Source organism: Lactuca saligna, chromosome 1 (genome assembly GCF_052625555.1).
Source record: "Lactuca saligna cultivar CGN05327 chromosome 1, ASM5262555v1, whole genome shotgun sequence".
NCBI lineage: Eukaryota > Viridiplantae > Streptophyta > Magnoliopsida > Asterales > Asteraceae > Lactuca > Lactuca saligna.
In genome coordinates, this window is record NC_136417.1 from 33122879 (window position 1) to 33139863 (window position 16985).

The 16985-nt window shown below is 30.1% G+C and overlaps 1 protein-coding gene and 1 pseudogene across 2 annotated transcripts; both read right to left on the bottom strand.

The window, feature by feature from the left end:
* Positions 1 to 2820: 2820 nt before the first annotated feature.
* On the bottom strand, positions 2821 to 3497 carry LOC144997035 (calcium-binding protein CP1 pseudogene; annotated as a pseudogene).
* A 6998-nt stretch (positions 3498 to 10495) lies between these two features.
* On the bottom strand, positions 10496 to 16701 carry LOC145031859 (uncharacterized). Of its 2 annotated transcripts, none has more exons than XM_078980504.1 (17): positions 16360 to 16701; positions 15673 to 15867; positions 15111 to 15185; positions 14867 to 15034; positions 14400 to 14563; positions 13595 to 13807; positions 13304 to 13430; positions 13039 to 13227; positions 12870 to 12956; positions 12634 to 12797; positions 12175 to 12294; positions 11853 to 12078; positions 11707 to 11766; positions 11457 to 11630; positions 11184 to 11293; positions 10966 to 11081; positions 10496 to 10804 (listed from the first exon to the last, which is right to left on the bottom strand). In XM_078980504.1, exons 1-17 carry the CDS (start codon positions 16543 to 16545, stop codon positions 10752 to 10754), a joined length of 2427 nt encoding a protein of 808 aa, XP_078836630.1. In that variant the 5' UTR covers positions 16546 to 16701; the 3' UTR covers positions 10496 to 10751. The 2 variants fall into 2 exon arrangements, with proteins under 2 accessions (XP_078836630.1, XP_078836639.1); XM_078980513.1 differs by having other exon boundaries at positions 10911 to 11081.
* Positions 16702 to 16985: the final 284 nt, after the last annotated feature.

Sequence of the window (16985 nt, forward strand, 5' to 3'; positions counted from 1 at the left end):
AATTCGTCTTCGTTATTTTATCAATTATAATAGGTTTAAATAAATTTCATTAAATCTTAAATATTACTAAAAGAGAAACTTTATGACATCATCTTAAATAATCTGGACCATTGATTGTATTTCAATCTTATTTTTTCCACCCTTAGATCAAATTGCTGACATCATCTTCCCCATATGGAATGTATTTAATTCCAATAAATGATTTTCAATCATCAATCAATAACTTACATTCGTTAAAATGGAATGTATTTAATTCCAATAAAAACTTTCCATATTTTACATCTTGAATTTTCAGTTATGAAGATTTTAATATGATCATCTTAAATATTACTAAAAGAGAAACTTTATGACATCATCTTAAATAATCTGGACCATTGATTGTATTTCAATCTTATTTTTTCCACCCTTAGATCAAATTGCTGACATCATCTTCCCCATATGGAATGTATTTAATTCCAATAAATGATTTTCAATCATCAATCAATAACTTACATTCGTTGAAATGGAATGTATTTAATTCCAATAAAAACTTTCCATATTTTACATCTTGAATTTTCAGTTATGAAGATTTTAATATGATCAATTTTAAAAATATATTACTAACAAATCATTTCAAATAAGGCCTTAATATCAACCATTAATATAAATCCATTTATATTAGTAAAACCAGTAATATAAAATCTTTTTTTATTAGGAAATCATTTATACTGAAAAATCATATTCAAATCATCACATACATATACGATTCATCATTGAATCCGCGACTCACATTTATTTTCAATCGTTTCTTTTCTTCAAACATTCTCATACAACATCGTTAATATTGCTTATAACTTCCATCATCATTTTCTGCTATCAACATTCGCTCTTGTGTGTTAGAAGGTCAGTACCTTCTTTCGTTTTTCATATTTTTTTCGATCATTTTTTGCTCCTATATCAAATGTATGTATTCATATATTTCGATTTTCTTTGTCACAAATTACATGAAATCAGTTAACTACTTTTCTGAAACTTTTCAAATAAACATGAAAAGGTATTAGGTACCTTTAACAAAACAAAAATTAACTATCCTGGGAAGTGACATTAATTACGAAAATTTTACTTTTATATATTAGAGATGATTATGATTTTTTTTAATTTTTATGTCATAATAATCCGGTTAATTTTGGCATGATTTTAAAATATCATTGAAATTATTATGTTTTTATATATCATATCAACCTACTTTTTTATCTTCGTATAGTAACAATAAAATTTATTAATTTACACAACAAATATAGATATTTCAAATTTTGTAATATTATTATACCTTACAGAATACAACTCCTTCCAAAATAAATTTTCGTCAGTAATTTCATCCATAATTTCAACAAATTTAAATTTGTATTTTCTTTATATAATTTTTTTTAATTATCCTGATTTTTTTTTCTCCAAAGGTATATCAAACATTTACGTTTTAGATAATGTTGCCTTATTATAATTATTATTTTCCAAAAGTATATCCATTTAATGAGGAATTTGATATAATAAAGGAAGTGAATGTTAATTAAAATGAGATATATATTCCATAATTATTACATGAGTTTATTAAAAAAATTAATATCAAGGTGTAAACATTAAACATTTTGAAAGTAAAATTTCAGAATACAGGAGATTTGTAGTCAATGAAATATAAAAGTGAATAGACTAAAAAAAACACTATTAAAGCAGTCAATCTTGAAAATAACATAGTTATGAAAAATTATAAAGTAAGATTAAAATTATAAGATATTAGGAGATTTGTAAATAGTACATTTAGTAAAAGCGTTACGGTTATTAGAAAAAATAAGAGCGTTAAGATTACTGAAAATACAATATATAAACTAAATTATCACAATAGTAATGAAATGCGATTATTTGATATTTCATATAATTGACAGATATATCAAATTAAATTAATATACTAAAATTATTCAAAGTTGCGCCAAAACTAATGCAAAATTTTTACGAACACTAAATAAATAAGAACAAACATAAAAGCTAGCATTTATATTTATAATCAATTTAAAATAAACCAATCATGATTTAGAAAAGAATCTTCATTGATGATATACTAAAATTAAATCTATATAACATTTAACATTTTATAAATTATATTACATAACTTTATTTGAATAAATGAAATAGTTGTTAATATTTAATGCAATAGAAAAAACGGTATATTGATTGTCAATATATGTTTAAATTAGTTAACATTATTATGCAATGAACGTCTAATTAAAATGCTTATAAATATATAAATATTATAACTATATAAGACGAGGAAAATCGTTCAACTAATAAAACAAAAAAATGATGTCTACAAAGAGATCTTTCAATGATTATATATATTTATCGTTTTCAATGTATTTTCTACATATTTCAATAATACCAATAACCATATATTTTTTTAATAATCATTATACAATATCTATAAACGATTATATGTTTTTTTTTTATGTATTTCCCGCGTTTAACGCGGGCTATAATCTAGTTAAATTAACAAACATAAACAATTAGTTTATAATTTAAGTCGCATATGCTATTGATATGATACAATGATATGAAGTTATAACCAGCCGTGGTGCACTTTGTCAAAATTTAACAACATGTTTTGCAAGGTTCGAGCAATCGTATTGTCTTTCAATAGGAATTTTTAAAATCATTGTTCAATTATCATGCAATAATAATAATAATATCAAGAAGAAATGAAAGCGAATCGTTTATATTTGAAATTCAATTTCCCAATTACAACAAATATGACTTCATGAATGGAACCTAAATTCTAAATCACAATCAAAATCTGCAATTCATCTTCACAAACTTTGATTTGATTTCATGAACACAAAAATCCTGAACTTGTAATCCACAATTTCAATTTACTGTTGATAGAAACAAAACAAAAACGTCCAGAAGAAGAAATGGCACCTTAACCAATGCGGCGAAACCCTAAGCATTTCAAACCATCAAATCGCCAATATCTTAAGAAATCCTTCGAACGTTACACCGTCGTTATCATCATCTCCGGAGCCTAAACTAACCATCGCCTTGATATCATCGTCGTTGACTTCAATTCCCGCCGACCGAAGATAACTCCGGAGGTCTCCGTGACCTACTTTTCCGTCACCGTCTCTGTCCATATCATTAAACACATCCTCCATTACGCAGCTGCTAATTCCATTCTTATTCGTCCTCAGCACGTTCTCGAACTCTTCGTATTCGACGTATCCGTCCTTGTTCAAATCGGCTACCTTCATCATCGTTCCGATGATCTCGTCGCCTGCGTCAGCGTAAAAGCGTTTTAGATCATCGTGGCTGATCTTTCCATCACGGTCAACGTCGAGGACATCAAATGCCGATCTTAAATCGGCGGGCTTTCTCGACGGTGGTAGGGAAGTTCCGGTGGGACACATAGCTAAGGTGCGCCCTCTTTTTTTTTTTTTTTTGGCGATTTTGCGATTTAGAATTATGAATGAAAAAATCGCTCGCCGGAGGATTTTGGAAACGAAGTCGATGTATTTATAGGGCTCAGTATAGCACGTGATTTGTGATTGTTAGCTATTTGGTTTTGGTCCCTAAAGTTTATATTTGTATGCTTTTGTACCCTGTAATTTCTCATGTATCGTTGTATAGAGTTAAATACATCTTATATCTTACATATTTCAGTCAAAATTTATATTCCATGTATTTTTGAAGTATTTTAAGGTACATACTGTGTCAAATGTTTTATAAACCGGTGTGGTTCAAATTTTAAAATGTTAATCATCTTTCATCGTCAAACAATGAAGCAATTGAATATGATTTCGTTAACGATATATCTTAACAACAAATTAACTCTTTGAACCCCAAACTTATATAACTTATAATAACAATAAGTACTGTTTGATATGTCTTTTATCAGATCGGATAAGAAGTTAGGTTTGACCCAGTCAAATTCAAATTATTTGATATTACAATTACTAATTTCTAATATACCTGGTGTTTGGTTTGGTAAGAAGTTGAATTTGAATCAATGAGATGTTTACTTAATTAGATTTGACTTAATCGATAACTATCAAGCAATTCTAAAACTTAAAATATTAACTAAATCTATAATAAACTCAAAACTTATCACAAAATAACCAAAATCCCTAGTATAGTTATGTAAAAACAAGGTGTGTGTTTTTTTTTTAAATCCCTAGTATAATTATGTAAAAACGAGGCATGTTTTTTTTTTTCAAATATGATGAGGGACTGAATATAATGAAATGCAATCTGAGATGATAAAGGGTGTAAAATTAGACAGGAGACAAAATAACGAATATCCCTTTGACTTGAGAGATTCTCAAAAACCTCCATGTCGACGCCTTGCGAGAGGAGAAGGCTCCACAAAGTGCTTACGCCCCTCCTTAGAAAAAACTTATGGTCAATCGTCAATGGATATATTTTATATTTATATAAATACTACCAACAAATTACGAAATTATTTATTTATTTTTTACAAATTTGTATTATGTTTTTCCCTTTTTACATTTAGTCTTATTTTTTCTTAACAATTTGATCCAACATACTTTACAAACTTTTTTAATTGGTTTTTAAGTTTTTTTTTTTTTTTTTTTTTTTTAATAGTTATTTCATATATTCGTTTTATATGTGTTTTAAAGATTTTTTTTTTTTTTTTTTCATTTCTAGGAATTGCTATTCTTTTACAAAAAAATAAATAAATAAATCCTATTCTTTTTTATACTATAACGCATGTAGAGTCGTATAAACATTATATATATATATATATATATATATATATATATATATATATATATATATATATATATATATATATATACTTGTATAGAACTAAACCTAATTATACTAAATAATAATATTCCTAACATCGTGCACTATATCTAGTTATGTTATATTTGACAAACTAGCTCAAAAGGTAGTTGCTAACTTATGAACCAGTCGACAAAAAAATAAGGTTTGATAAAAACTAACTAATAGATATAAAATATCATAATAAGACAAATTAGAATAATATGTTTTCATAATTATTTAAAGTATATTCGATAAATTTTCAAAAAGCTCCTAAAAATTTACTTAAGGTAACTTCTATGAAAACTAGCTTAACAACTATTTATTAGTTTGTCAAACATGATAATTTAAAAAAACTCAAAATATAAACTAGTTGTGGGATGTCAAACACAACCTTAATATACAATACAAAGTATATTTAACGTTTAACTCCTATTTTGAGAAGTTATATATGAGTTGAACAATTATTTCTAAGCAAAAGCTCTATTTGACTCTGTCATTTTATGAGTCTCTTCCCTTTTGCGTATGCCACCATCACTCCCTTCATTTGGTTTTTAATGTAAACTAGGAGCCTTATTCCAGTTTGGTGTAATGAAAATTTTGAAAATTATTACATAGTTTGTCGCTTGATATCATGAAATTTGATGAAAATATAAATTAGAGGTAGAATTGTGAGTTTAAGATTATTTTATAAGTTTATGTAAAGTCTTTTAATATATTAGTAGATTTGTAAATAATAAATTAGTTGAATCTTGTATTTTTGTGATATTTTGTGAGATAAATTACAAAAAAATTATTATTACATTCGGTTATTTATGAAAACATGATGATATCTATGGTATTAGGTCAACCGTAGTTTATTAAGTTCTTACAAATTTGAACATATATAGAAATTTATATTTCATCAACATGATGTACTCAAAACACACTTTAGACAGTTTTTTTTTTATTTTTCTTTCCCTCACAGGAATTCAGGGTGTGTATGTGAAGAATCTTTCATTTTTTTATTAATTTTTTTAAATATATTTCATACAAATATTATAATCATTTTATAGGAAATTAGAAACCATGAATTTTGATATATATTTTTTATAATTTTTAGTAGATATATAATTTAATATATATAAAAAAAAAACATTTAAAATACAGACCAATCACACGATAAGAGAGAGTGGGGGACCAGTGGCGGATCAAGAACGAAATCTAACTAGGGTCCATTATTGATAAAAAAAAATACATACAGGTATAAAATTGTCAGTTTTAAAAAAAAAATGTTGTTATTTTAGAAAAAAAAAAAAAACTATCAATAAGGGTATTTAATGTAAAAGTGGGTGCTAAAGAGGGACTTTTAATAAAAATCAAAAGTTTTGAGGGCTTTATAGTACTAAATGTGATGGGACCCACCTCCAAATGGGGCCATGCACCCCACTTAAAGTGGTTGCCTCCGCCACTGTGGGGGACAGACTCCCCTCACCCACGCTATGGAGTTCGAGGGTGAGGGAAACTTTCTCTCACTCATTTTTTTAATCAGCACATCGTCGGGACTCATAGCACTAAATACAAAAACATACTTTATAATGTATATCAAAACCAAATTTTGTGACTAAAAATATGTCAAGTCTTATTATACATGTGGAAGAAAATTTTATGTCTTTGTAGATAAAATAAACGGTCTCAATGATATACTTGTAGTTATATCGAGCTTTACATAATATGATAGAAAATCAAACTAAACAACTTGAATTACTTATAAAGATATGAGACAGTTTTAGAGAAATAATTGGATTTATAACGAACATTTTCTAAAAGAAAATCAGCTTAAACCGCTTAATTATATATACTATTAATTGTTAAACTGGTGGTACAGGAGACTTTTGTATTTCTCATTTGTTCCCATTTTTTTCTTTCATTTCGTACTTTCGCCACATACGCTTTTGTTTTAAAACTTATATATTTTTATTCAAGCCACCTTAAAATTTGGGTAACGCTTATCTTTGATTTCAGGAAAATTTTGCATTTTTCATTTGTGCCTCTTTTTTTCCTTCCTTTTTTACTTTCGCCACATACGTTTTTGTTTTAAAAGTTTATATTTCTTTATTCATGTCGCCTTAAAATTTGGGTAAGGCTTATCTTTGATTTCGATTTATGTGCCTCGTGGGTGTTTAAAGATATGGAGGGTGGAAGTGCTGATAAAATAATGGGAGTTGAAGAAGGACCGGAGCGATTTGGTGGTGGTTGAAATGGAGGTAACAGAGTATTCGAATGGTGCCCAAATCAGATGCCGAGGAAACGCCGGTGGCAATGGTCACTGTCGACCCGTCGTCGGAAGCTGCCAGACAACTATATGTCGGTAACATCCCTCGCACAACAAACAATGATGAACTCCAGAAGGTTTTTGAAGAACATGGTGTCGTTAAGGAAGTTGAGGTATATCAATCTGGTCAATGGATGGTGGTCAAATTTTTTTCCAATTGCTCAATCGGCTATGCGTATTGAACCCCCTCCTTCTTTCGGTTCATTTTCTTCCTCTTTTTTTGATGTAAATAAATATGGCTTAAAATTTGTGCTTTCAATGTTTTTTGTAGGATTCAAAGAATTGTCTCTACCATCTACTAATTTTATCTACCATTTTCAACAGATATCAGTGAAGCAAGAGGTGTTTTTATTAATTATTTTGTATTTGTTTTTTTAATTTTTCTGCTTTCGTTCCATTTTAAGACAATATATGCATCTCCTGGGCTTCTGTTTTAACTTACTTCATTGCACTTGGTGCACCATTAACCTGATTTACCTTTTGTTTACTTTAATTTTCTTTTTGTACATTAACTATTCACACACAATTAGTTGTGTAAACTAAGAAAATGATAAAGTACAAAGACTGGAAATCCTCTGAAAATTTGATGGTTGAGAAACAGGGATCGTTACTTATGAAGTTGAATCCCCTGATGAAATAGCTGCAAGAGAACTTGGCTTCCAATTTTATAAAAGGACACAAACAACTGTTTCTTTTATCGAGTTGGATCCTATGTCCAAGAAAAAAGTCGAAAGCTAATATTTTTATTTATTCCTTTTTACCCTTTTCTAAATTTTGGTATCAAATCTTGAAAAAATTCTACAAAGAATGTTTGTCATTGGTCATGAGGAATTCGGGAACCATCTTTTACTCTGTAAAGGTGCTGATAGGTAGAAAAATACTATTCAAAATAAATCAATCTTGATTTCTTTTTGGTTATAGTTATTAACATTGTGATTATTGTTTGTTACAGTGTTATGTTTGATGGATTTGCAAAAAACAGGAGTTAATTTGAAGAAAATGCAAAAGAACATGTGATGAGAAGATTTGTCGGAGTTGATGTAACCGGAGCTCAGAAGATTTGGAGAACATTTCAAGCCATCGATATATCGCATTTGCTTATGTTTATTCTATTGTTGTCATTGAGATTCAGGTAATTTTTTTTATTTATGTTATTTTTCATAGATTCAATTATACATTGCTATTCAATTTTCATGAAAAATGAGAACTTGCATACGGATATTCTTAGTTGCGTTTTCTTACTTTTTGCTTACATTTTTGGTTTGCATTTACTCGTCATGGCAACAGCATGTAGGGTCATACTATTGATACTATGGAGTTGTAATTGCTGATGGAGGTGATTTCATCCCGAATAGGGTACGACTATAATTTGACTTGAACAAAAGCCTAACAAGCAGGTATATATATATATATATATATATATATATATATATATATATATATATATATATATATATATATATAAATTTATATATGATTTTTATAATTTTTTCCCAGCTTGGAGGAGGTCTGAAGGTACAGAATGGCTTGAGAAGTTGCGGAAGGCAGATGGTTTGAAAAAATCATATCCCGGTAGGCATTCTCTCATATATGAAAATGACTGAAATACCATTTGCCCACTGGTATGTTGTGTTGTCTATAAATTATAAAATTGGAATTATGATCTGGTGCAGCGTACACTTCTTTGGGGACTTGGTTATTGCTTTATTTTATCCGAATTTAATTATTTTCAACAATTATTTAAGTTTTAAAATTTTGTAATTTGAATATATCGAATTTGAAATCATCAATTTGCTTTGTTTTATTGAAACAGTAAACGCTTCGACGACTTTGCATTGGTTTGTATTCTTTAACTTCAAATTTTTATAACTTTTTTATATTTATTTACCAAAAAAAGTAAATAATTTTAAAAATTCCATTTTCCCACAGGATTTATTATCTTTCTTGCTATCATTTGGATCCTACAAGAAAAAACCATAGCCCGCATCCTTCGTTATGTCATTTTGTTCATTGATATGATTTATAAATATGATCTTATATTAGTATTCCCATTTTGTCCTTTTTAGAAAATGACAATTTTGTCCATTTATTCACAAGTGTCATGAACAGTTTGTTTTTAAATTATGGTAAGTACACATTCTTTACTTATCAAAACTCTCATTTCTAGGTTGTTTCTATGGAAACCAAGGCCGCTATCATTTGATATTACTCTTTGCAAATTAGTTATGGGCAATCTTAACTCTTATTGGTTCTCTTTATTTAAAGCCTCAGAGTAAGTTATAAAAACGTTCGTTAGGATTTGAATGAATTTTTTTTGGGGTGTGGATTTAGATAATAGAAAAGTGACATAGATTAAAAAATAAAATGACTCGGCATCAATAGAAGCGCATGATTCCCATCTAGTTAATTATAGAAGTACAAAAATTAAAATATTAGTATAGTGTTGTTCAATTTAGATATGCTAGTAATATTTTATACACAAAGTCAATTGATTGTTATTTAGAGATTAAATGATAAAAACGCCACTTTTTTAGATTTTGACAAGAATTAACCAAAGTTTATTTCATTTTTACCGATAAACACCCATTTCATAGGAGTGTAAAATAAAGATAGGCTCTATTATAAAATGAGCAAAGTGGCTCAAAAACGTCACTGTTTTTTTCTATTTTCTCATTTTACAGTGGACCTTACAAATGAATACCATATTACGGAATGAACTAATATTATACCCATTCGTATGGGGTACTGTGAAATTAAAAAAGTTTGAAAAAGCCCATTACATTTTGAGCCACCATGCTCATTTTGTAGTGCCCCTCTGAAATGTTGGTTATTGGTGAAAATCTATTAACTTTTGCTAAATTCTTGTAAAAAGCTTAAAAAACACCTATTATTGTTATTTTCTCTTATTTAATACTTTTTTTATAAAATAAGATTTGGGTTTTAGTGTTTAGAATAAAAAAAGGCACCAATCATCATTGGTGTGACTGAAAAACATCATTCATTCATCCACTAACCAACAAATACGATGCATTGAGAACACGACATCAATATCTAAGGTTACATGTTAACAATGAGGTGGCAATATAGGTGTAAAAGACGCAAAAACAATTATGTCATTATCACAACATCAATTCTTAGGCTAAAGAAAGGTTCAGTTTTATTTTATTATTGTACATTTCATTTGTCTTTTACATTCTTGTCATTCATCAATGATATCTTACGTATACAAATGATATAAAAAAACGAAAGAGAAAATTCACTATAACCACAAAAAAAGAATCAAACTTTTTAGTTGATAAAAATAACAGATAGGCATGATGTTAGCCTATCATATGTAACAAAAAAAAAATCATTGAAATTTATTCCGTATTACATCCACACAACATAAAGTAATCTTAAATGTGTATTAATCACTGTATTAGTAACAATTTCTCCACAAACATATACACATGAATTCAATATTAGTATTATTATAATCTTTTGATGTTAGTTTACAAGATCTATTTATTTCATCAATTAAAAGTTTTGATCCAGTTTTTTGAATTTTCATTGTTTTTACTTTTTAGGGTTTGCATATTACTTACATCTTTTTTGGCAGTAGACCCGCCTCTTGACAGGTGGCAATCTTCTAGATTCCAAACTTCCAGAGGTAGAGAGATAGACACGACAAAAACATAGGCACTACGCGACAAAACATATAAAAAAAATCAGAAACTGTATTTATACGATAATCATTGTTTCTGGTGAAATTAAGAATTAGGGTGTTTAGTAAATGTTAATTACTTACAGTAATCACCCGATAGGAGATGAAAAGTAAATGACAACAAAATACGCAAAGAAACCTGCAAATAGGATAGCCGCATAAAACAGACTTTGAGAAGGCTGCGGCGTTCGATTATACTCGATGTTACAACATCTCATCCGTTCCCTTTCACTCTCCAGCACATGTTCAACATACCTTGATAAATAAAAATAAAAAAAATAAAAAAAATTAATAAATTAATAATCACCATCAAAAACAGATAAACATAACCAACAAGAAACATATTCTAGAACTTACTGTTGTGTGAAAATGGAATTTTCTAGAATATCAGTACTGTTCATGTACGCATCATGTAGACGATGATCATACAACAGTGAAGATAAATCCACAAGCTGTTCCTCAAGGCTCTGTTATCATATCATCATTCATTCCAACAACAAATTCATTCATAGCAACGTACTTTATGCTTTGTAAATTACATTGCTATTATGAGTAAACAAACATTGAGTAGGTTGCTATTCTCTGCAATTTTGTTGTTGTGATATTATTGTAAAGAAAAAAAAAACTCACATCTAAATATGTCTCGAGTCGTTCGACTAGTTCATGAGGAAAAGGTTCGGGTAAATTTGTTTCTTTTTTGTAGAATTTTTCAACCCATAATTCAGTGGTTGTCTTGTTCTTTTTACCCTTCACTGGTTCACCTAAAGGGGTTCTCAGGTACTTTCCAGCAAAAGCTTCCACAGACTATATACAACAAATTCAAATTTTTAAATAGTAAATAATTTCGGGAATCAGAAACAAGTAAAATGACTATATTGACCTCGGACATCTCTCGAATCCTACGAAGGGCGGAATCTACACGTGCGTAAATTGTATTTCTCTGTCACCAAACACGAGGATAAGAAATGAGAAATCATAGTTTAGTTAATTATAAGTTTATTATTATTATTAGTTATTAGTTATTACCAATGTGACATCTTGAAGGAGTTGACTAAGTTTGGAGACATTGGAAAATGGTCCAAATGGATGACAACCAGCTGCAAGGAGCCAATTGACAACGGGTCTTTCGTGAATATGAGAAACTCTTTCGTATGGAGCACTTAATCCACCTACTACTGAAGCAAGTCCAGCAATTATATGGCGTTCTACTTGTGATGGAATTACATGTATTCTCTCTGTTTCTGATACATAACTGTCATTGAAGATACAAACAGTCAAAAAACAAACAAAAAAAAAATGAAAATTTTCTTAATATGGTAAATATTAATTTGTGTTATATGATTATTACCTTAAAGGTATCTTGTCAGTTTGATGCTGAAGTACAATGACAACATCGTTACTTGTCCACAACAGGCTTTCGTCTTCCATCATAAGTTGTGGATCCACATCAGCTAATGATAAAACAAACCTACAAATTTGATTTTGAGTATATTACATTTTTGGTCCCTGACTATAGCTGACTTTTTCAATTCTGCTCCTAAAAAGTTTCTTTCTTGCAATTTTGGTCATTTTTTGAGGTTTTTGTAACGGTTTTGGTCCCTGCTCCAAGTATAATGACTTCAATCTTGGTAGAAATTTGTAAAAATCAGCTATACTAGGGACCAAAAATAATCATTTTACATGGAACAGAGACCAAAAACATTACAAGAAACTCAAATAAGGACCAAATTTGCAAATATTAGCTATATTCAGGGACCAAAAATGCAATTAATGGCATAGACATTAAAAGTAGTTCAATTTTACTCACACTGGGACAACTCTTGTTCCATAAGTCCGATGTATGTCCCCTTGTTTCTTTTTGACATTTTTAGTGTTTTGTCCCCATGTGTTTGGGTTATAAGACTGAAAAGGTTTGTGCTTCAGATATGAATCAGTGGGTTCATCTGTCTCATGATTCTCATCCATCCATTGCTGTAAAAAAATTAAACCAGGTTAATTCCAAAAAGGGTATAAGTGTAATTTAACTAAATTGAGACTACTAACCTGGTGTTGGAAAAATGTATCAGAAAGCGAAGGGTCAGAGACCTCAAGTAATCCAGCAGCAAGTACATCAGCAGAACGTTCCATTTCCTAAAAAAAAACAATAATTTTAAGATTCAAGAAATGTATTTATAATTAAGAAAACAGCAAATGTAGAATTGGGATTTGGGACCTCTTTAAGAATGGCACCATCAAGATACATCTTTGTATGGACATGAAAACGTCCATCTTTTTTAGTTTCTTGTAGGGAATGACCACGCATAGCTTTTGAAACAGCAATTGCTAATTTCTCATGGAGATGTAATAAATGTGAGCCTCCTACAATCACTACTTCTTCTCCCTTGTGTACCATGTTCCTAACCTGTAAAATAAAACATAGAGTATGAGTTAAATTCATTGAAAATCTCAATCTTTCAGAGGAAAAAGGAAAGACACACCTCGTTCTCAATGGCTTCAATGTCTATACTGTAGTTGTGGCCTTTTTCCATTATATTATAACGGTTGTGATTTTGTAGGACGATTATTGGTATAAGCAACCTCATTGCTAGATCTACAGTTTCAAACCTGAAATATTATAAGGGTGTATACAAGTATTAACATCTAGAATTGTAGATAAGAAGACAAATCAAACCACGTTGGCTTAAGATTTGCCAAAAAAAATAGCCTTGGGGATAGATTTGTCTTTATTCATAATTAAAAAGTGAAAGTAAAAGTTGTCTGATATCCACCTGACATCTGGAGCAACAAGATGCTCAATTATGATCCCAATCAAAGCAGCAAGTTGACCCACAAAGTTGTCATGTGAGGTGAATTGATCAGTGGGGTTTTGTGGAAACATGACATTTCTTAAGCGGGGTAGGGTTTTTGAACTAACACTTCCTTCTTCTGTTTCAAGTTTCCCATATGTGCATGGGCCTGCTGAGATGTCAACTACTACAAACCTGAGTATAAAGATGAAAGGAGATGCAAATGTAAATTCAACTTAATTGAGAAAGTAAAAGTAAAATAAAGGTTACTAGAATGATAAAAGTATAGCTTTTCTATGAAAAATCAAGGAAAGTGATCAACTTTAGTTGTGTTTTACGTTCGTAGTTAAGGTCAACAAGAGTTGACTTTAGGACAATTAGATGCGCAATAGTGTCAGGTTAGTTATATTAATAGACATTAATCTAATAAAGAGGGAGCAGTCTATTTGTTAGATTCAATTAATATAGGGATTAGTTTGAAAGTGGTTGAAAAGTTAATAAGGAAAGTAATAGGTCATTATTTATAAACAAGAGGTGGATTCCCAGCTATAAAATGAATTTTTATGATAAGAGATGGGAGGTCCCTAAATGGTAAATAGTAAAAGGAATAAAGAATAATTAATAACAATAATTACCTTAATTGTGATGTAAAATAGGTTAGTATTTTACAAGAATAAGCAGTGATTTCTAATCTAGATAAACAATTGTGACATTGAAGAGAATAAAAAGAGATTGACTTGAAAATATATGTCATGCCCAAAGTAAACCAGACTAGAGTAAAATGTACCTTCCAGAACCAAGCCAAACTTGAGATGCTCCTCCTCCATTATAACGATAACGATATATGTAACCTCCCTCTTGTTTCTTTGTATCTTCTTTAGTTAACCTATCAATTTTTTGGTACAATAAACTATCAAAATCAATACCCTTATTCCTGGGATCCATTCTAACCTGTAAAAACAGTGTAAAATAGGTCAGATCAACAAAAATGAAAAAAAAAATAAATAAATAAGATAGTAACAAAGGACACAGATGATGAAACCTTCCTAACTAATTGGTTTCCTTCTCCTAAGGGGTTAAGCTTCTAGCCAAGACATCTCTTCTAAGAAATATTGTACATTCATGATTCATATCGTAGTTTAAAGACATGGTATTTGTTCCAAAAAGAAGTATGAAACGATACGAGTCATCCATTATTAGGGTAGCTAAATAGTGGATAACAATCAATGAAAGGTTAGGGATGTTAGATCATACTTTATCAAAATTCACAATAAAAATTGCAGTTGGCATTGGTCTGTCAATCTCTTCAGCAGAATATCCAATATTCTCAAAGTAAAACAGATAGGAATATAGCTTTTGAAATTCAGGCTCCACAACTGTTGCATCAATCTCGAATACAGGCACTTCCCTTCCAAAATCAGTCTACAAGAAAATACGATATAAATACAAATATTGAGCATAACTAAAAATTAAAACAAAAATAAACACTTGACTTTACCTCTCTGGCAGTGCCAGCAGGAACCATGGCTGCTTTCAGAGCCTTTTCTAATGCTATCACTTCCGGCTGTCCAACCTGTAAGCAAGTAGATGAAAGAAAAGTGTAATGATGAGAGCCAGGATATGACTAAAATAGTAAAGAGATTAATAATTCAATTCTTCATTTACTTTCCTTTTGACATTTAAGTTAAAAGAAAACACATCCTGGTAAGCTTTATCATAGCCACAATAACTGTCCTCTAAGACAATGCCTAAATTGGTTGATGATTATGGGTACCAATTTCTAAGGTGTTTCTTTGGAAAGCATTGAAATAAACCGAATTCCAAATAATGTGAAAGCAATGGGATGATGATCCAACTAAAGCTTCTGAAATGGAATCTTAATCAAGTTAAAGAGAAATTACTCCTGAAGAGCTGCTGTGACAGTAAACAAAAAACAATTTCTGCACATATCATTTACAATCTGAATGGAATGCCAAAGTAGAAACATTTCCAAGGTAAACCAGTGTGGACTGGGACTGTGGATTAGACTCCCTACAAGAAACTATGTAGAAAGAGCTTACTGGAATTGCATTAAACACCATGTGATGCTCAATATCAAGGGGCTCGCCTGTCTCCAAACATGAGGGCCTGTGAGTAGGGAAGCCAACTTGAAGAAACTCTTGCAATTTTTGAGAATCTAGTGTGTATCTATAGCCTCCATCTCCACTGAAACCAATGAGGATAATATTTACTTCAAGTGGGACTTGGAATGGAACCTGCATTAACATCACAGTAACTGAGGCATAAAAATCAAAAAGTAGTACAAGTGATTGCAAATGAAATAGGGTGTCAGAATAGCATAATATCCTGAATGCTGAGTTTAATTAATGGCAACTTTCACAGTTTTCAAAGATTCACTACAACAAATTATATTTTTGCTATACAGTTAGGATCATGCTGACCATCAAATTCTGTTGACAGGCAATAAGAGAGATTGACTACATCACTAAACTTCAATTTGACTCGCTGATCCACAGAAAAATGTGATCTAACAAATCAAACAAACTGAAGAAGGCACGGGAATTTTAGATGGATAAATTGAGCGATTGATAATCTCACACTGTCACATAATCAATCTGTTAGCTATATACTTAGTAATCATGATTCATAGTTAGAACAATGCCTAAATCAAACTATTCAAAATCACTTCACTGGAAATGCGATGATTGCATGGAAAGTACCATCGCATTATATAATATCAAATTTACCTCGGCGCGAGAATGGAGCATACGATGAACATCAGACCGGACACTATCTTTAACGTCTTGAAAAGCACTGTGGTGCCATTGAGGATGACCTGGATCTCTTCTGTAAGCTCCAGGCGGCGTTGATTCTGAATTTTTCAGTATGAGGATTACAAAAATAGTCAATAAGGTGCTCCGAATCGACGACATTTATGAACATCAACTCTGTATCCAAGCCCTAATTATGTCTCTAGTTCATGCAAGAATTGTTTTCGTACTTTAGAAGATTTTGCTCTTCCGTCTGTGGAAGCCTGGAAGGGATGGTTTACCGGTTAAAAGCAAAGTAGGAGCGTCTTGTGTGAAATAACCCGGGAGAGGGTTTTGGCCTTGTGGAAAAAGTGGCCTGTGAATAAAAAACGTATATTTGGGTCGTTTTTACTTTCTATTAAAAAAATATGGGTTAAATTTAAAAAAGTCTTCAAGTTGTCTAATTTTTCAAAATAATAATAATAATAATAATAATAATAATAATAATAATAATGATAATTATTCTAATAAAATAATAGCTTTAATCTCCTTCTGACATGTGTTATCTTATTAATTCTCCTAATTAATGTATATTTTATTATTAGGTGTGAAACACATGTATT

Bases quoted from the DNA above. Each gene is read 5' to 3' on its own strand.
- LOC145031859 (XM_078980504.1), bottom strand. From the start codon at position 16,545: ATGTCGTCGATTCGGAGCACCTTATTGACTATTTTTGTAATCCTCATA. The intron at 12,957-13,038 runs GTCCCAAATCCC...GTTTTTTTTTAG, and splicing joins ATGGTGCCATTCTTAAAGAG to GAAATGGAACGTTCTGCTGA. The intron at 12,798-12,869 runs GTTAGTAGTCTC...ATTTTTTTACAG, and splicing joins ATACATTTTTCCAACACCAG to CAATGGATGGATGAGAATCA.